This window comes from Planococcus citri, chromosome 1 (assembly GCF_950023065.1).
Source record: "Planococcus citri chromosome 1, ihPlaCitr1.1, whole genome shotgun sequence".
Classification (NCBI taxonomy): domain Eukaryota; kingdom Metazoa; phylum Arthropoda; class Insecta; order Hemiptera; family Pseudococcidae; genus Planococcus; species Planococcus citri.
The window spans coordinates 83,674,866-83,688,644 of NC_088677.1; the positions used below are offsets into that span (position 1 = coordinate 83,674,866).

General features: G+C 35.7%; 3 protein-coding genes across 4 annotated transcripts; 1 reads left to right on the top strand and 2 right to left on the bottom strand.

Moving 5' to 3' along the window:
- Positions 1 to 3,380: 3,380 nt before the first annotated feature.
- On the bottom strand, positions 3,381 to 6,213 carry LOC135838502 (uncharacterized). Of its 2 annotated transcripts, none has more exons than XM_065354176.1 (2): positions 6,073 to 6,213; positions 3,381 to 5,980 (listed from the first exon to the last, which is right to left on the bottom strand). In XM_065354176.1, exon 2 carries the CDS (start codon positions 5,977 to 5,979, stop codon positions 3,529 to 3,531), a length of 2,451 nt encoding a protein of 816 aa, XP_065210248.1. In that variant the 5' UTR covers position 5,980; positions 6,073 to 6,213; the 3' UTR covers positions 3,381 to 3,528. The 2 variants fall into 2 exon arrangements, with proteins under 2 accessions (XP_065210248.1, XP_065210239.1); XM_065354167.1 differs by having other exon boundaries at positions 3,381 to 5,983; positions 6,073 to 6,208.
- A 144-nt stretch (positions 6,214 to 6,357) lies between these two features.
- mRpS24 (mitochondrial ribosomal protein S24) lies at positions 6,358 to 7,212 on the top strand. Its single transcript, XM_065354225.1, has 3 exons — positions 6,358 to 6,513; positions 6,590 to 6,800; positions 6,872 to 7,212. The coding sequence occupies exons 2-3, from the start codon at positions 6,608 to 6,610 to the stop codon at positions 7,159 to 7,161; spliced, it is 483 nt and encodes a 160-aa protein (XP_065210297.1). The 5' UTR covers positions 6,358 to 6,513; positions 6,590 to 6,607; the 3' UTR covers positions 7,162 to 7,212.
- Positions 7,213 to 7,963: 751 nt separating this feature from the next.
- On the bottom strand, positions 7,964 to 13,661 carry LOC135838516 (ATP-dependent RNA helicase DHX33-like). Its single transcript, XM_065354185.1, has 13 exons — positions 13,351 to 13,661; positions 13,147 to 13,279; positions 12,911 to 13,076; positions 12,701 to 12,834; positions 12,444 to 12,628; positions 12,281 to 12,356; positions 12,021 to 12,214; positions 11,814 to 11,943; positions 9,035 to 9,166; positions 8,791 to 8,945; positions 8,544 to 8,709; positions 8,267 to 8,467; positions 7,964 to 8,180 (listed from the first exon to the last, which is right to left on the bottom strand). The coding sequence occupies exons 1-13, from the start codon at positions 13,491 to 13,493 to the stop codon at positions 7,965 to 7,967; spliced, it is 2,031 nt and encodes a 676-aa protein (XP_065210257.1). The 5' UTR covers positions 13,494 to 13,661; the 3' UTR covers position 7,964.
- Between the last annotated feature and the right edge of the window lie 118 nt (positions 13,662 to 13,779).

Below are 13,779 nucleotides of genomic sequence, written 5' to 3' on the forward strand. Positions count from 1 at the left end.
TTTGGCGAATTTTTGAAAATCGAATTTAGGCCAAAAATGACAAATGAGGGGAAAAATCAAAATTTTACCAAATTGACCCAGAAACCTGAAATTTGGGATATACCCTATTTTCGACATGCCAAATCGATTGGAAACGGTTTCAACCCGTTTTGAGCAATTCTGGAGCCTTCAGCAAATTTTTGAAACTCGAAATTCCCACAAAATTCCATCAAATTGGAGTTGTATAGCTGGAATTAATTCTAAAAACTAATTTCAATACGCTACGAAGTACTGCAGGTGAATTTCAAGTCGTTTTGGAGCCTCCAGCGATTTTTTGAAAATACCTGAAGCCTCCAGCAGATGTTCGAAACTTTAAATTTTCACAAAATTTCATCAAATGGAGATGAAAAGCTGAAATTTACTCTACACTCCAATTTTAAAACCCTCTGAAGACGACTTCAGGTGGGTTCAAGTCATTTTAGAGCCTCCAACAACTTTTTTGAAATTTACTGGAGCCTCCAGTAGATTTTTGAAACTTGAAATTTCCAAAATTTTATCAAACCAAGATGGAGAGTCGAAATTCATTCTGCTTCTGCAAACTACAGTAAACTTCGCTTAATGTTATAACGTTTGTCCCAGCCCATTTTAATAACATTAAGCGACTTATAACATAAACCGATTGAAATTTAATGGTATATAAAAGATCGGGACCAGACGATTTTAATAACATAAAGCGATTTATAACATTAACCGTTATAATAATAAGCGAAGTTTACTGTAATTTCAATACGCTACGAAGTTGACTGCTGGTGAATTTCAAGTCGTTTTGGAGCCTCCAGCAACTTTTTGAAAGATTGTATGACGTTTTTTTTGAAAATTGAAATTTCCTAAAAGTAGCTGAAAGCTTCAAAACCATTTGAAACCAACATGTAGTCTGCGAAGTAAATTTCAGTTTGCCAACTCCATTATTGATAAATCAATGTTGGGGAAATGAAATTTCAAGTTTCAAAAATCTACTGTAGGCTCCAGTAATTTTCAAAAAAGTCGCTGGGGGCTCTAAAATGACTTGAACCTACCTGAAATCGTCTTCAGAGGGTGTTAAAATTGGAGTGTAGAGAAAATTTCAGCTTTCCATCTCCATTTGATGAAATTTCGTGAAAATTTAAAGTTCCAAAAATCTGCTGGAGACTCTAGTAATTTTCAAAAAGAGTCGCTGGAGACCCTAAAATTACTTGAACCTACCTGAAGTCGTCTTCAGAGGGTGTTAAAATATTGGAGTGTAGAGTAAATTTCAGCTTTCCATCTCCATTTGATGAAATTTTGTGTAAATTAAATTTAAATTTAAAAGTTTCAAAAATCTGCTGGAGGTTTCAGAAATTTTCAAAAAGTCGCTGGAGGATCCAAAACGACTTGAAATTCGCCTGCAGTACTTCGTAGCGTATTGAAATTAATTTTTAGAATAAATTTTAGCTCTACAACTCCAATTTATGATGGAATGTTGTGGGAATTTCGAGTTTCAAAAATCTGCTGGAGGCTCCAGAACTGCTCAAAACGGGTTGAAACCGTTTCCAATCGATTTGGCATGTCGAAAATAAGGTATATCCCTAATTTCAGCTTTCTCGGTCAATTTGGTAAAATTTTGATTTTTTCTCTCATTTTTGGCCTAAATTCGATTTTCAAAAATTCACCAAAAATTGAAAAACGCACTTTAGCACTTTAAATTTTGACAGGTGATAAATTTTTGCATGATCTTTCGATCTACCTCTGTAAAGTTTGAAAAAGTTTGTGAAAGTCCTACTTGTAGAGTTGTAGTAGGTACAATTTGATTTCCAAGAATAGGATCAACATTTTGTACTTATTCCCATATTTCCAACTTGAATGTTTCATATTTCATGGAAGAAGAAAATTGTCATTTAAAATAAAAAGAAAAAAAATAGGATAAAAATGTAAAAATTGCACAAAAAATGAAAATAATTTTTTATAAAATGAGAATGTTTTGCTAAAATATTACAGAAGTAACTTCCTTTTTGTAAATTTTTATAAAGGTTTTTTTATCCCGAATATCTGCTCTTTTTGTAAAATTGCTATTTTTGGTAAGATTTGGAGCGAAAAATTTCCTTTTTTAAAATCAAAATTGCAAAATATTCTACTTTTTTTTCAAAACTGCAGAAAATCTGATTTTTTTTGTTCAAAATTGCAAAATCTTGTTTTATGTAGGTATTTGACAAAATCAGAAAAAATCAAAAAAACTTTTTTTTAGTCAAAATTTTCAAAAAGTCTCGCTTTTTTATGGTCAAAAAATATGATTTTTTGTCAAAATTGCAAAAAAAAAAATATCCATCAGGCTGGCTTTTACCAAAAGTTTAAAACAAAACCCCAACACCTAAATCTTACGTGTCCGAGTACTTTCCAGTAAAAATTAGCAAAAAAGCCTGTTTTTTTTTTGGTCAAATTTGCTAGAAATGGTAACTTTTTTTGCTAAAATCCCAAAAACACATATTTTTCCAAAATTTCAAAAAAATCCAGCTCAATTATAATTTTAGGTAAGATTCGTTTCACGTCGAAATTGTTCAAAAGTTTTGTTTTGCTAGTAGAATTGCAAGAAATTTTTGCATTCGGATAGGTACCTCTACCTATACAATTTTTATGGAAAATTCAAAGAGCAGATATTTTGGGACAAAAAAACCTTCATGAAAATTTTCAACAAAAAAAAAACGTTTTCTACAATTTTAGAAAAAGGAAAAAAAAACTTTTGAGCAATTTTGACTGAAAAAAGGAACAGGGATTTTTCACAATTTTGATGATGTAGGTACTCGTAATTGGGTTGAAACCGTTTGAATTTGAGTTGGTTGTTAATGGTAGTGGTTTTCAGTTTCAGTACCTTTGAAAATCCAAAAGGTTCTCGTGTGTGGTTTTGAAACGATTTTGTTTTGGTTCCAAAAGTGAGATCTAAGACAATACCCACCAACATTTTCGCACTCAGACAAAATTTTGAAGTATTGTTTGAAAAATAGCGCAGACGATGCCTAAAATTTTTTCACGCAGATGTTTTTCGATTGCTTGAAATTTGTAGGATTTCAGACTTTTCCAGCTCCGTTTATTCTATTCAATAATCGTATCGACTCATGATCATTTCGATTCATGTTTTAGAATTTATGAAAATTTCGAAACAAATTTAAACTCTAAAAAAATTATGGGTAGATTTTTTTCTGAATTAAACACAAAGGTGAGCATTTATTTTCAAAAATAACCACGCAATATAAAATGTTGCAAAAAAAACGAAAACGAATTTGTACTTATTAATTATCATACGTGACTAATTGGGTAATAAGAAAGTTTTAAAAAAATATAAATAGTAAAAATACGTACGTATGGATTATTATAGCATCCAATAACGCTACAATTAGGCAAATTAAGGAAAACTCGATTATAAAAATACAGGAGAAAGGATAACGAAATTAAATGCAAATATTCTCGAATTAAATATATCACAGCTGGTTAATTAATTAGGAAAATAAAAAATATCAGTACTACAACTTATAAAAATAATCAGTCTGTAATCGATAGGCTTGAAAATCCGATCCGTTTACGACGCACCGGAGCACGAGATTCACAACTCGGTGGAGCTTTCCTTCCACGTCTACCTGGAGCTCTTTTTTTACCCTTCACTGAAACCCAACCCGCCGGCGACGGCTTCTTAGTTTTCGTTTTAGACGAACTTGACTGGATGGAATTCTTGATCGATTTGTCGGCAACGTAGGAATTATACTTTTTAACGAATTCGGCGCAAGACATGGTTCCTACGATCGGTTGGTAAATATCGAAAACGTGTTTCATGTATTTTTCGATAAACACGCTGGATACGTTATTCTTGGCTCTCTTTCGATTATGCAATAAAACCAATTGATCCGAGTTTTCTGGATATTTTTTGTACTTGGCGCAATACAGAGAGAAGATCCTGGCGTAAGATTCGGATTTGATGTCGAATTTACCGACGCATTTTGCGATTGGTTTATTGCTGACGGGGCATTTGGCGAAAGGACGTAAAGTATCAGGATCGATTTGCATGTGGAAGACTTCTCTCGATTCCGTTGTATCGTTTTTCAAGATTACCCATTTGGGTCGAGGTAGATTATTACCGTCTTGATTTATTTTCTGGAAACGAGTCGACTTGGGAGTTAACGAATCCCACATGACTTTGACTACCGAAGGAGGTATACCAGAGACGAGATCTGGAGCTGGTAACTCGGTTGGTTTATGACCGGATAGAAGGACTATTTTATCCTGTACGATGCAGTAGTTTTGATACCCGGCTCGGATGGTTCGATCCAATTCGAGATCTTTTTTGTGGCCCAGCATCGTGTTCCATAATTTCCATAATTTAATTCTGAAGTATAATCTTTTTCTGATGACGTCGTCGATGGGAATTTTATCTTGCAGATTGGCATCGTTGAATAAATCTAGCAGTACGGTACCGTAGGGATAACGTAGAAGATTACGAGTGGAATTCGGAGCGTACATCGAAGATACCAGAATAATGTACCATAATGCAACGTACAATGGGACTCGATCTACCGGCAGGGCGATTCTGACGTGCAGAGTTAGATGATATCGTAATGTTTCATTCAGAATGTACTCTTTGAGGATGGCGTTGATCAAAGGATGGAGTTCGTCTCGAGGCCAAGTTACGCTTTCGTCTTTCTGAACCGTCGAATCGATGTGTTTTTTGAGCAAATACAACACCACCAACTGCCATATCACCTTGTTACCGTAGATCGTGTTACGTTTTTCACTTTCGAAGAACGAGGCTAAAGCTTGAGAGTTGAAATCGATCTCGTTCATGTTGGCAGGACCCAAAATGAAAGCTCGACACTCGTCTCGAGTAAAAGGTGACTCTGTGACGCTACCTTTGGTCAGTTCTTTCACCGTGTTGATGGACATTGGATGTAGCTCGAATCGTTTAATCATCTGCGTACGAATGTTTTCATTTTGAAACACGAGGAAGGGATTTTTCACGAAGTTCGAATCCGGTTTGAATAAAGCTGGTTGGTTGAATTTGACCAAGACGCAGATTTTACCTTCGTCGATGTTCTCGAAAGTGATACTATCTTCGACGACGATAGTCTCATCGTCAAATTTATACCCGGCGACGACTTTCGGTTTCTTGAGTACGGTGGATTTTAGGTTAGCTTTGGCTCGAGTATCGGATATCGTGATGGAGGCGCATTTATCGAAACAACTTAGAATTTTATTCTTCCAGCTTTGAAATTCTGTGTTCTCGACGGTGAACATTTTAGCCTTGATGGCTTTTTCGAGACCCTTGGCATCGCCTTTGTCGAAATACTCTTTCGGATTAATTGGTTTACTTTCGTCCAATTGTTTGTATTTTGTATCCAGCTTGGCCTGTAAAGTCTTACGTAGACGATCGAAAGCGTCGAAATCAGATGTCTTCAGATCGGTAACACGTGAGCATAGAAACGATACGAATTCCGGTGTGAAAATATCGTCGTAATTTTCTAATTCGGCGACCGATGGCACCTTTTTAGTGACACTGGTATCGTTTATGCTGAAGGATAACTCGGCAACTGATCCGAAAATAGCGTTTAGTCCGAAATTCATTGCACCTTCATAGCCTATGTAATGAATGGTGACTGTTTTCAACGAAGGAAAGTTGGGCTTAGATAAATACTCCGCACAATGAGCGATATCGCTGTCACCTATTCCACCATCTGTCGTCACCTGTAAAGTGAGTTTGGCATCTTTGCCGAATTTCTGCTCGATGTGATCTTTATTAAAATTATTTATGATGTAGTCCAGAAATGTACTAGGTTCAGTTCCACCGGAACCTCTCTTCCCGAGACTATTGCTTACGCGAGTACAATAACTATTCCACGATAATAAAGCATCGAATTTGTTGGATTTGACTAATTTCTCGACCGTATTCCAATATTTTGTACATCCGGAGGTAGAACCGCTCGAATCGAAACACAGAAGTTCCATTCTGCTGCGAAAAAGAGAATAGTTTGATCGTTAATCGACGAATTCAACACGAAGCACTAATTTAATTAGATCGAAAATTTGAAAACTAATTACCTGAATACTGCAATATGAATAAATACTACTCAAAACAATAAAAGATGATGAAATACTTCCTAGGAGAAGTGAGAACAAACATTTCCATTGGAAATTCCCGAAATTCCAATCCAATTATTCATTTCATTCACCACACCACGAAAAAAGATTACTCGTTCTCACCACACCACGAAAAAAAATTACTCGTTCTGTTCAAAATAACCAAAATAGTCTCAAAATTCGTCAAAACGCTATCTAGAGAAGTTTTTTTAAACAATAATTTCGAACAATATCCTGGCTAAAAGTCCAATCAACCGGAATAGATAAAAAATCTTATCATTTTTTTTGCATCTTGAAAAAATTTTGAAATTTTCTCAAAATTCCTCGCGCTGCATCATTTTTAACGATTTATTCCAATGATTTACTAAATAATCGATCCTTGGAGAATTCAAACCAACACTGGTAAGATTACCGTTCATTGTTCTATTCTAATTAGTATTCGTCTTCCTCATCTCTAATCTCAACTTGACGTTTTCAGCGACCCAAAAAAGTGATAATGATTTTGAAAAACTTATGGAAATTGAGTCAACCAACGCAGACGAGATGTTTCTCCGTAAGTGCCTTGTTAAACAAGAAGGTATCCGGTAAATACTTCCCAACGAGGAACCATTCTTCACCATTAACGTACGAAATGGCTCATCCTCCTGAAGACATAGGTCACCAGAAATCATGGAATTCTTTGAATACTTGTACGTATTATTATTCGATTTATACTCGACTTTACTATCAATCGAGTGACGAAATTGTTTTTACATTTCAGCTGCGTTGCTTGACGGATTGAGAACTAGCGAGACGACGGTCGAGGACGAGTTCATTAGAAGGTTTATGAAAGGAACTTGGCATAATTTATTCGTTTCCGAAGTTATAATTAAAAGGCACCATAATATTATTCGAATAGCTGGTATCGTTTATCAAGGTATAACCCAACGTAAAATGTATTTTTTGATCGGATACTCCGAAGAATTGCTCAGTTATTGGTTGCAATGTCCTGTGAAGCTGGAACTTCAAACCGTTAACGATAGGAAAGCGGTAGTTTATAAGCATATATAAGAATTTCATGTCTCGTTTTATTTGTAATTAAAGTGTTATAGTTTCGGTGTATTTTCAATTTATTTGTACGAGTAATATTTGCTCGATTCGTACGTTTTTAAAAAATTACTAAGCAATTGAATTTCAACTTCGTTTCGAAAACATTCCAGAAATATCTTCATATCGCGTCGAACCTCCTAACGTTTAATATCAAATTACCATAATGAACTTTCCAATAAGTATACAAAAATTACGCGCTCAGTTTCTAGACAAAACTCCAGCACATTCGAGTAACGAGATCGATATCGAATCAGCTCGAAAGAACTCCATTCCCGTTGGCGGCTCGTCTCCGAACTTGACAGAATTGAAATTCGACGCTAAATTACCCGATGACCGTGGTTTCTTCGCTAGAAACACTTCGTTCGCCAAAAGCCAACGTTCGAGGAAAGGCAGACTAGCGATGGAGATGGCTCACTCTAAATCGTTCGTCGATCTACCCAGACAAGACGAATGCCCGTCGCCTAGCTCGAGTGTATTTTCCAAAGCAGAAAGTTATCACGATTATACGCAGATTAAATCAACGTATACGAGCAACGTTAGACGTAAATTAGCTCGAAACGAACCGATCGCGTCGCATTACTATAACGAGCACATGGAACGATATGGTAAACCACCGTTCGTTTGGGGTGTACGAAAATCTGCCAATTACGAAGATGTAATTAGACCGTCTAGAAAACCGAGCGCTAAATTTGAGTTAGATTGTTGAATTGAAATTTATAGTTATATATTTTGAAAATATTTTTCGAATAAAAATGTATGTGTGTTCAGGTATCGTGGTGTTTATTTTCTGGTATATTGTACATGTCTTTTTTAGAAACGTAATTCGGTACGCATTGAGGTAGCCATTCTGAATTTATCATGGTAACATTCTTCATGTACAAGTCGTTGCTTTCGATTAATTCTGAGAATAATACGCAGTACGGTAATGTTCGATGTAATGATGATGATGGATGGATAATCGCTCGTTGTTTGGAAACGACCTACAAACATGAGAATAATAATAATTGAAATTCCAACTAATGAAATTATTGATCATCATGTAAGATTAGGAGACAATTTGACTCACTGTAACGTAGGTTTTATCACTTTGAAGCACGGCTACATTTTTAAATAAACCAGTAATTAAACATTTCCTCACAGAATCCAAATCATTACCGCAAGATGTGATTTGGAAACGAAAGATGCTGCAGTACGTTGTGAGCTGTTTCTTGACATTCTGAGCGAATTCCAGCGCTCGAAAATTCAAATAGTTTTCTTTACACCATTCCTTTAAAAAAAAATGAATGTTTCATGAATTGGAATAAAATTGAGAATTATTGTCGAAGATGAAAATATATGTTTACTTTTTTGCATTTGGTAGTATTAAAAGCTTTGTAAATATTGAAGAGAGTGATATGATCGCCCATCGATGAATAAAATTTCTTTCTGGTTTCAAAGACGTCTTCGTTGGACGAACTAATGAAAATATTATCTGTCGACAGCATCGCTATGATATCCAATATTTCATCTCTAAAATATAAAAAATAAAATATTACTATAGGTACCTACGTAAAAAAAAAGAACCAGTATTTAAAAAAAAAATGATCTTACAAGCAATTGAATTCGACAGCACTTATCAGGATCTTGGAATACTTCGGATCCAGAGGTAACTCGGCCATTTTTTCACCACAGGTCGTTAATCGAGGGATTTCTTGCTTTACAACGGCTCCTAAATCATTCAGATCTTGCATCGCTTCAACAATAATCTACAAATGAAAATTATTTTCGTTGAAATCGAGTTTTTGTACAATATTTTGACTCATGTTCGAGTTAAACAAGTGACTCAAATACTCACAGCTTCGTCAGGTTTATCGATGAAATCAAAAGTTCGAGGATTTTTACCCATGGCTAATAAATTAAGAGTAACTGCTGATAAATTACATCGACGTATTTCTGGAATAACACTCTTGCTGAGTTTTTCGTATTGCTGCAAAATGCACAAAAAATTAGGGTTCAACTAACGAAGGAACCTTACGAATGTGCAGTAACAGATTTGATCCATTCGAAGGCCTCAAAATTTTGATTTTTGGCCAATTCAACCAATTGAATAATGAAAAAATGTGTCTGAACAGTAAAATAGTAATTTTCGGGATTTATCAAAGTGTCGATAAGTCATAGGACCCATGGGGTATTTTTAGGGCCTCAAATATTCGAAAAATAATATACAAAAATGGTCGAAAAATGCAATTGGTCAGCTACAACTTGGGGAATCGTCCTTTCTGGTCAAAAGTCGAGTTTTAGACCATTCCAGCAGATGGAGCAGCTCAATCGCATTTTTCGTCCACTCTTGGGACAATTTTTTGAACATTTTGGGCCTAAAAATGCTCATTTGAAGGCCCATACTTGAAATCGGGCCCAAAAGTCTAATAAACTCGACTTGTGACTAAAAAAGACGATTCCCAAAGTTGTAGCTGCCCAATCACATCTTTTGACTATTTTTGTGACCATTTTTTGAAAATTTTGGGCCCCAAAAATACGTTTTTGGATGCCGAGACTCGAAATGTCTCCCAAACCATAGGAAACAAACCTTGTGACTAAAAAAGACGATTCCCAAAGTTGTAGCTGCCCAATCACTTTTTGAGACTACTTTTGGGCCAATTTTTTGAAAATTTCAGGCCCTAAAAATGCACATTCGAATGTTCATCGTCTTGGTTCTAGAAAAGACGATTCCCAAAGCTTTGACCACCTAATCACATTTTTCGACTATTTTGGGGCCATTTTTTGACAATTTTGGGCCCTAAAAATGCCCAATCAAATGCCCATACTCGAAATCACGCACTAAACTCCAAGAAATTCTACTTGAGACTAGAAAAGACTATTCCCAAAGTTGTAGCTGCCCAATCACATTTTACGACTATTTTTGGGACCATGTTTTGAAAAATCTGGGCCCCAAAAATACGTTTTTGGATGCCCAGACTCGAAATGCATCCCAAATCATATGAAACAAGACTAGTGACTAAAAAAGACGATTACCAAAGTTTTAGCGGCCCAATCACATTTTTCGACCACTTTTTGGCCGAATTTTTGAAAATTTTGGGCCCTAAAAATGCCCATTCGAATGTTCATACTCGAAATCGCACCCAAAACTCTAAGAGACTCGACTTGGGATTAGAAAAGACGATTCCCAAAGTTGTAGCTGCCCAATTACCTTTTTCCGACCACTTTTGGGTCAATTTTTTATTGAAAATTTTGGGCCCTGAAAATGCCAATTCGAATGGCCATCATCGAAATCGCGGCCAAAACTCTAAGAAACTGTACTTGGGACTAGAAAAGACGATTCCCAAAGTTGTAGCTGCCCAATCACATTTTTCGACTATTTTTGGGACCATTTTTTGAAAATTTTGGGCTCCAAAAATACGTTTTTGGATACCCAGACTTGAAATGTCTCCTGAACCATAAAAAACAACACTTGTGACTTAAAAAGACGATTGCCCAAGTTGTAGCGGCCCAATCACATTTTTAGACCACTTTTGGTGGAATTTTTCTAAAAATTTTGGGTCCAAAAAATACCCATTCAAGTGCCCGTACTCAAAATTGCGCTCTAAACCTGAAAAAATCGACTTCGTTCTAGAAAAGACGATTCCCAAAGTTTTGACCACCCAATCACATTTTTCAACTATTTTTGGGGCCATTTTTTGAAAATTTTGGGCCCTCAAAATGCCCAATCGAATGCCCATACTCGAAATCGCGCCTAAACTCTAAAAAATTCTACTTCAGACTAGAAAAGACGATTCCCAAAGTTGTAGCTTCCCAGTCACATTTTTCGACAACTTTTGAGACCATTTTTTGAAATTTTGGGCCCCAAAAATACGTTTTGGAATTTCCTGACTCGAAATGTCGCCCAAACCACAGGAAACAAGACTTGCGACTAAAAAAGACGATTGCCAAAGTTTTAGCGGCCCAATCGCATTTTTCGACCACTGTTTTGGGGGATTTTTTTGAAAATTTTGGGTCCATAAAAATACCCATTCGAGTACCCATACTGAAAATTGCGCCAAAAACCCGAAAAAAATCGCCTTCGTTCTAGAAAAGACAATTCCCAAGGCTTTAACCATCCAATCACATTTTTAGACTATTTTTGGGGCCATTTTTTGAAAATTTTGGGCCCTAAAAATACCCTTTAGATGCCTAAACTCGAAATCGTGCCCAACCTCTAAGAAACTCGATTTGCGAGTAGAAAATAGAATTCACAAAGTTTCAACTCCCTAATTGCATTTTTTAACCATTTTTGAAAATTTTGGGCCCAAAAATTACTTTTTTTGATGGGCAGTCTCAAAATGGTGCTTAGACCATAGAAAACTCGTCTAGAGCGTAGAAAATACGACACTCAAAGTTGTTGCAGCCCAATTCCATTTTTTAAATCATTTTTGGACAATTCTTCAAATAGTATTTGGGGCCCAACAAAATACCTCATGAGCCCTAATCCTAGGAATTTTTATTTCTACTGTTTTAGGCACATTTTTCACTTTTTATTAGCGGATGGACCAAGAATGAAAATTTTGAGACCTTTGGACCCCTGTGGAACAAGTAAATTTTGAGGTGGACTACCCTAGAGATAACTAAAATATTCTTACATCGGAAGAATATGCTCGGTAACAAACACCATTTGATTCTCTGCCTGCTCGACCGGTTCTTTGCAGAGCTTGTTCGTGAGAAATATTAACCACCTTTAAAATATCCACACCGGTGACTGGATTATGGAATCTACATAATTGAAAATCGTCATTAAATGTCTCATATTGTCGGTTATACAGATACACAGATGCCCAAGAAACACTTACTTCATTTTTACTTTACCACTATCGATGACGTATTTAATTCCTGGAATAGTGACCGAAGTTTCAGCGATATTCGTGCTAACGATTATTTTTCTGGTTCCTTTTGCAGAAGGTTGGAATACATCGGTGTGATTTTTAGCATCTGATGAAGCGTACAAAGAGTATACACTGATGGGAGGTCCGGTACATTCTGGATTCTGGTAAAAAAAAAAATCGATTAATTGAGAATCGTTATCGTACGTATATAAAATTCATGCACGTACCTTTGAAATTAATTTGATATCTTTGACCATTTTCTCAATTTCTTCTTGACCGGTCAAAAAAACTAAAATATCTTCACTGAAAAAATATACACCACGATTAACGTTGTATTACGAATTCATCTAAAACTCGACCAGTTGACCGTTGAATAGAAAACGTGATTACTTTGGAGGAGCTTCGGTATGAATATTGAACACAGATGTTAAACAAGTAAAATAATAATCATCAATATCTTCTTTAGTGAAATATATTTCCACTTGGTAATTTCTACCTTCGATATGTAAAACTGGAGCATTATCGAAATACGAATGAAAATGATCTACGTTCAAGGCAGCTGACATAATTACGATCTGCGTTTAAAAATACCCAAATCAGTTACACATTCTACAATATTAAATCTATACAAACGACAATTTTTTTACTTTGAGAGGTTTCATATTTTTTTGCTTACGACTCTTCTGAGCAGATTTCACGATACCGAAAAGTATATCGGTAGTGACAGTTCTTTCGTGAGCTTCGTCCAGAATCACAACGTTATACTTCGCGAGTAATTCATCTGTAAAAATTTCACTATAAGGTTTTATCTTTGATAATTTAAAGGAAAAGATTATCGAGCATAATTTTAAACCAACCGTTGACAGCTTCACGTAACAATGTACCATCGGTAGCATAAGTTAGAACAGTTCTCGGTCCGGTATTATTGTAAAATCGTATCTTGTAACCTACTCGTTGACCACATTGCTCGTTTATTTCCTCGGCGACTCGATTAGCGATAGAAATAGCAGCAATTCTTCTCGGCTACAACAGAAATGATTCGTTAACTTTCGATGAAAATCATAAAGTATCAGCATCTGTACAAAACACTCACTTGTGTAACAACAATACCACCGCCATTATTCAGACTACTCTCCAGTATGTATTGAGGAAGTTGAGTGGTCTTACCACAGCCAGTTTCACCTAGTATTATTACTGTATCGTGTTCTCTGAGTTTCTGAATCAAACTAGGGTAACAAAAAGATGTCTGTGAGAGATGAGGGTACATAAAAATCAAACTTTTAGGGAAAAAAATTACCTCTTTCTGACTGCGTATATTGGCAAACGGTGTTTCTCGTCGAAGATTTTACAGCGACGTTTGAATTTGGCATTATTTTGCAATTCCTTCGGACCTGAAGAAAGCTCACCGGATGTGTTTTCGTTCATCACTTTATGAGGCATTAAAAAGATTTCTTGTAAGTTTTATACTTTACCAAGGATGTTCACGATGTGATTCGATCAAAGAAGGAATTTGAACATACTGAAGACTTAATAAAGGAAAAATGTTCAAAGTTTCGAACTTTTCTGCATTATTTTTATCAAACCTCAACCATTATCACTGAAATTCGCACGTGGTGTTGTTTATTTACCAAATTTACCCATTGTTTGGAAATTTACCGGTAATTACGCGATTCGAGATTGTTTACAGCGCTCCTAGCGTAAAAATCTGTAACTATCTTTGCATTGA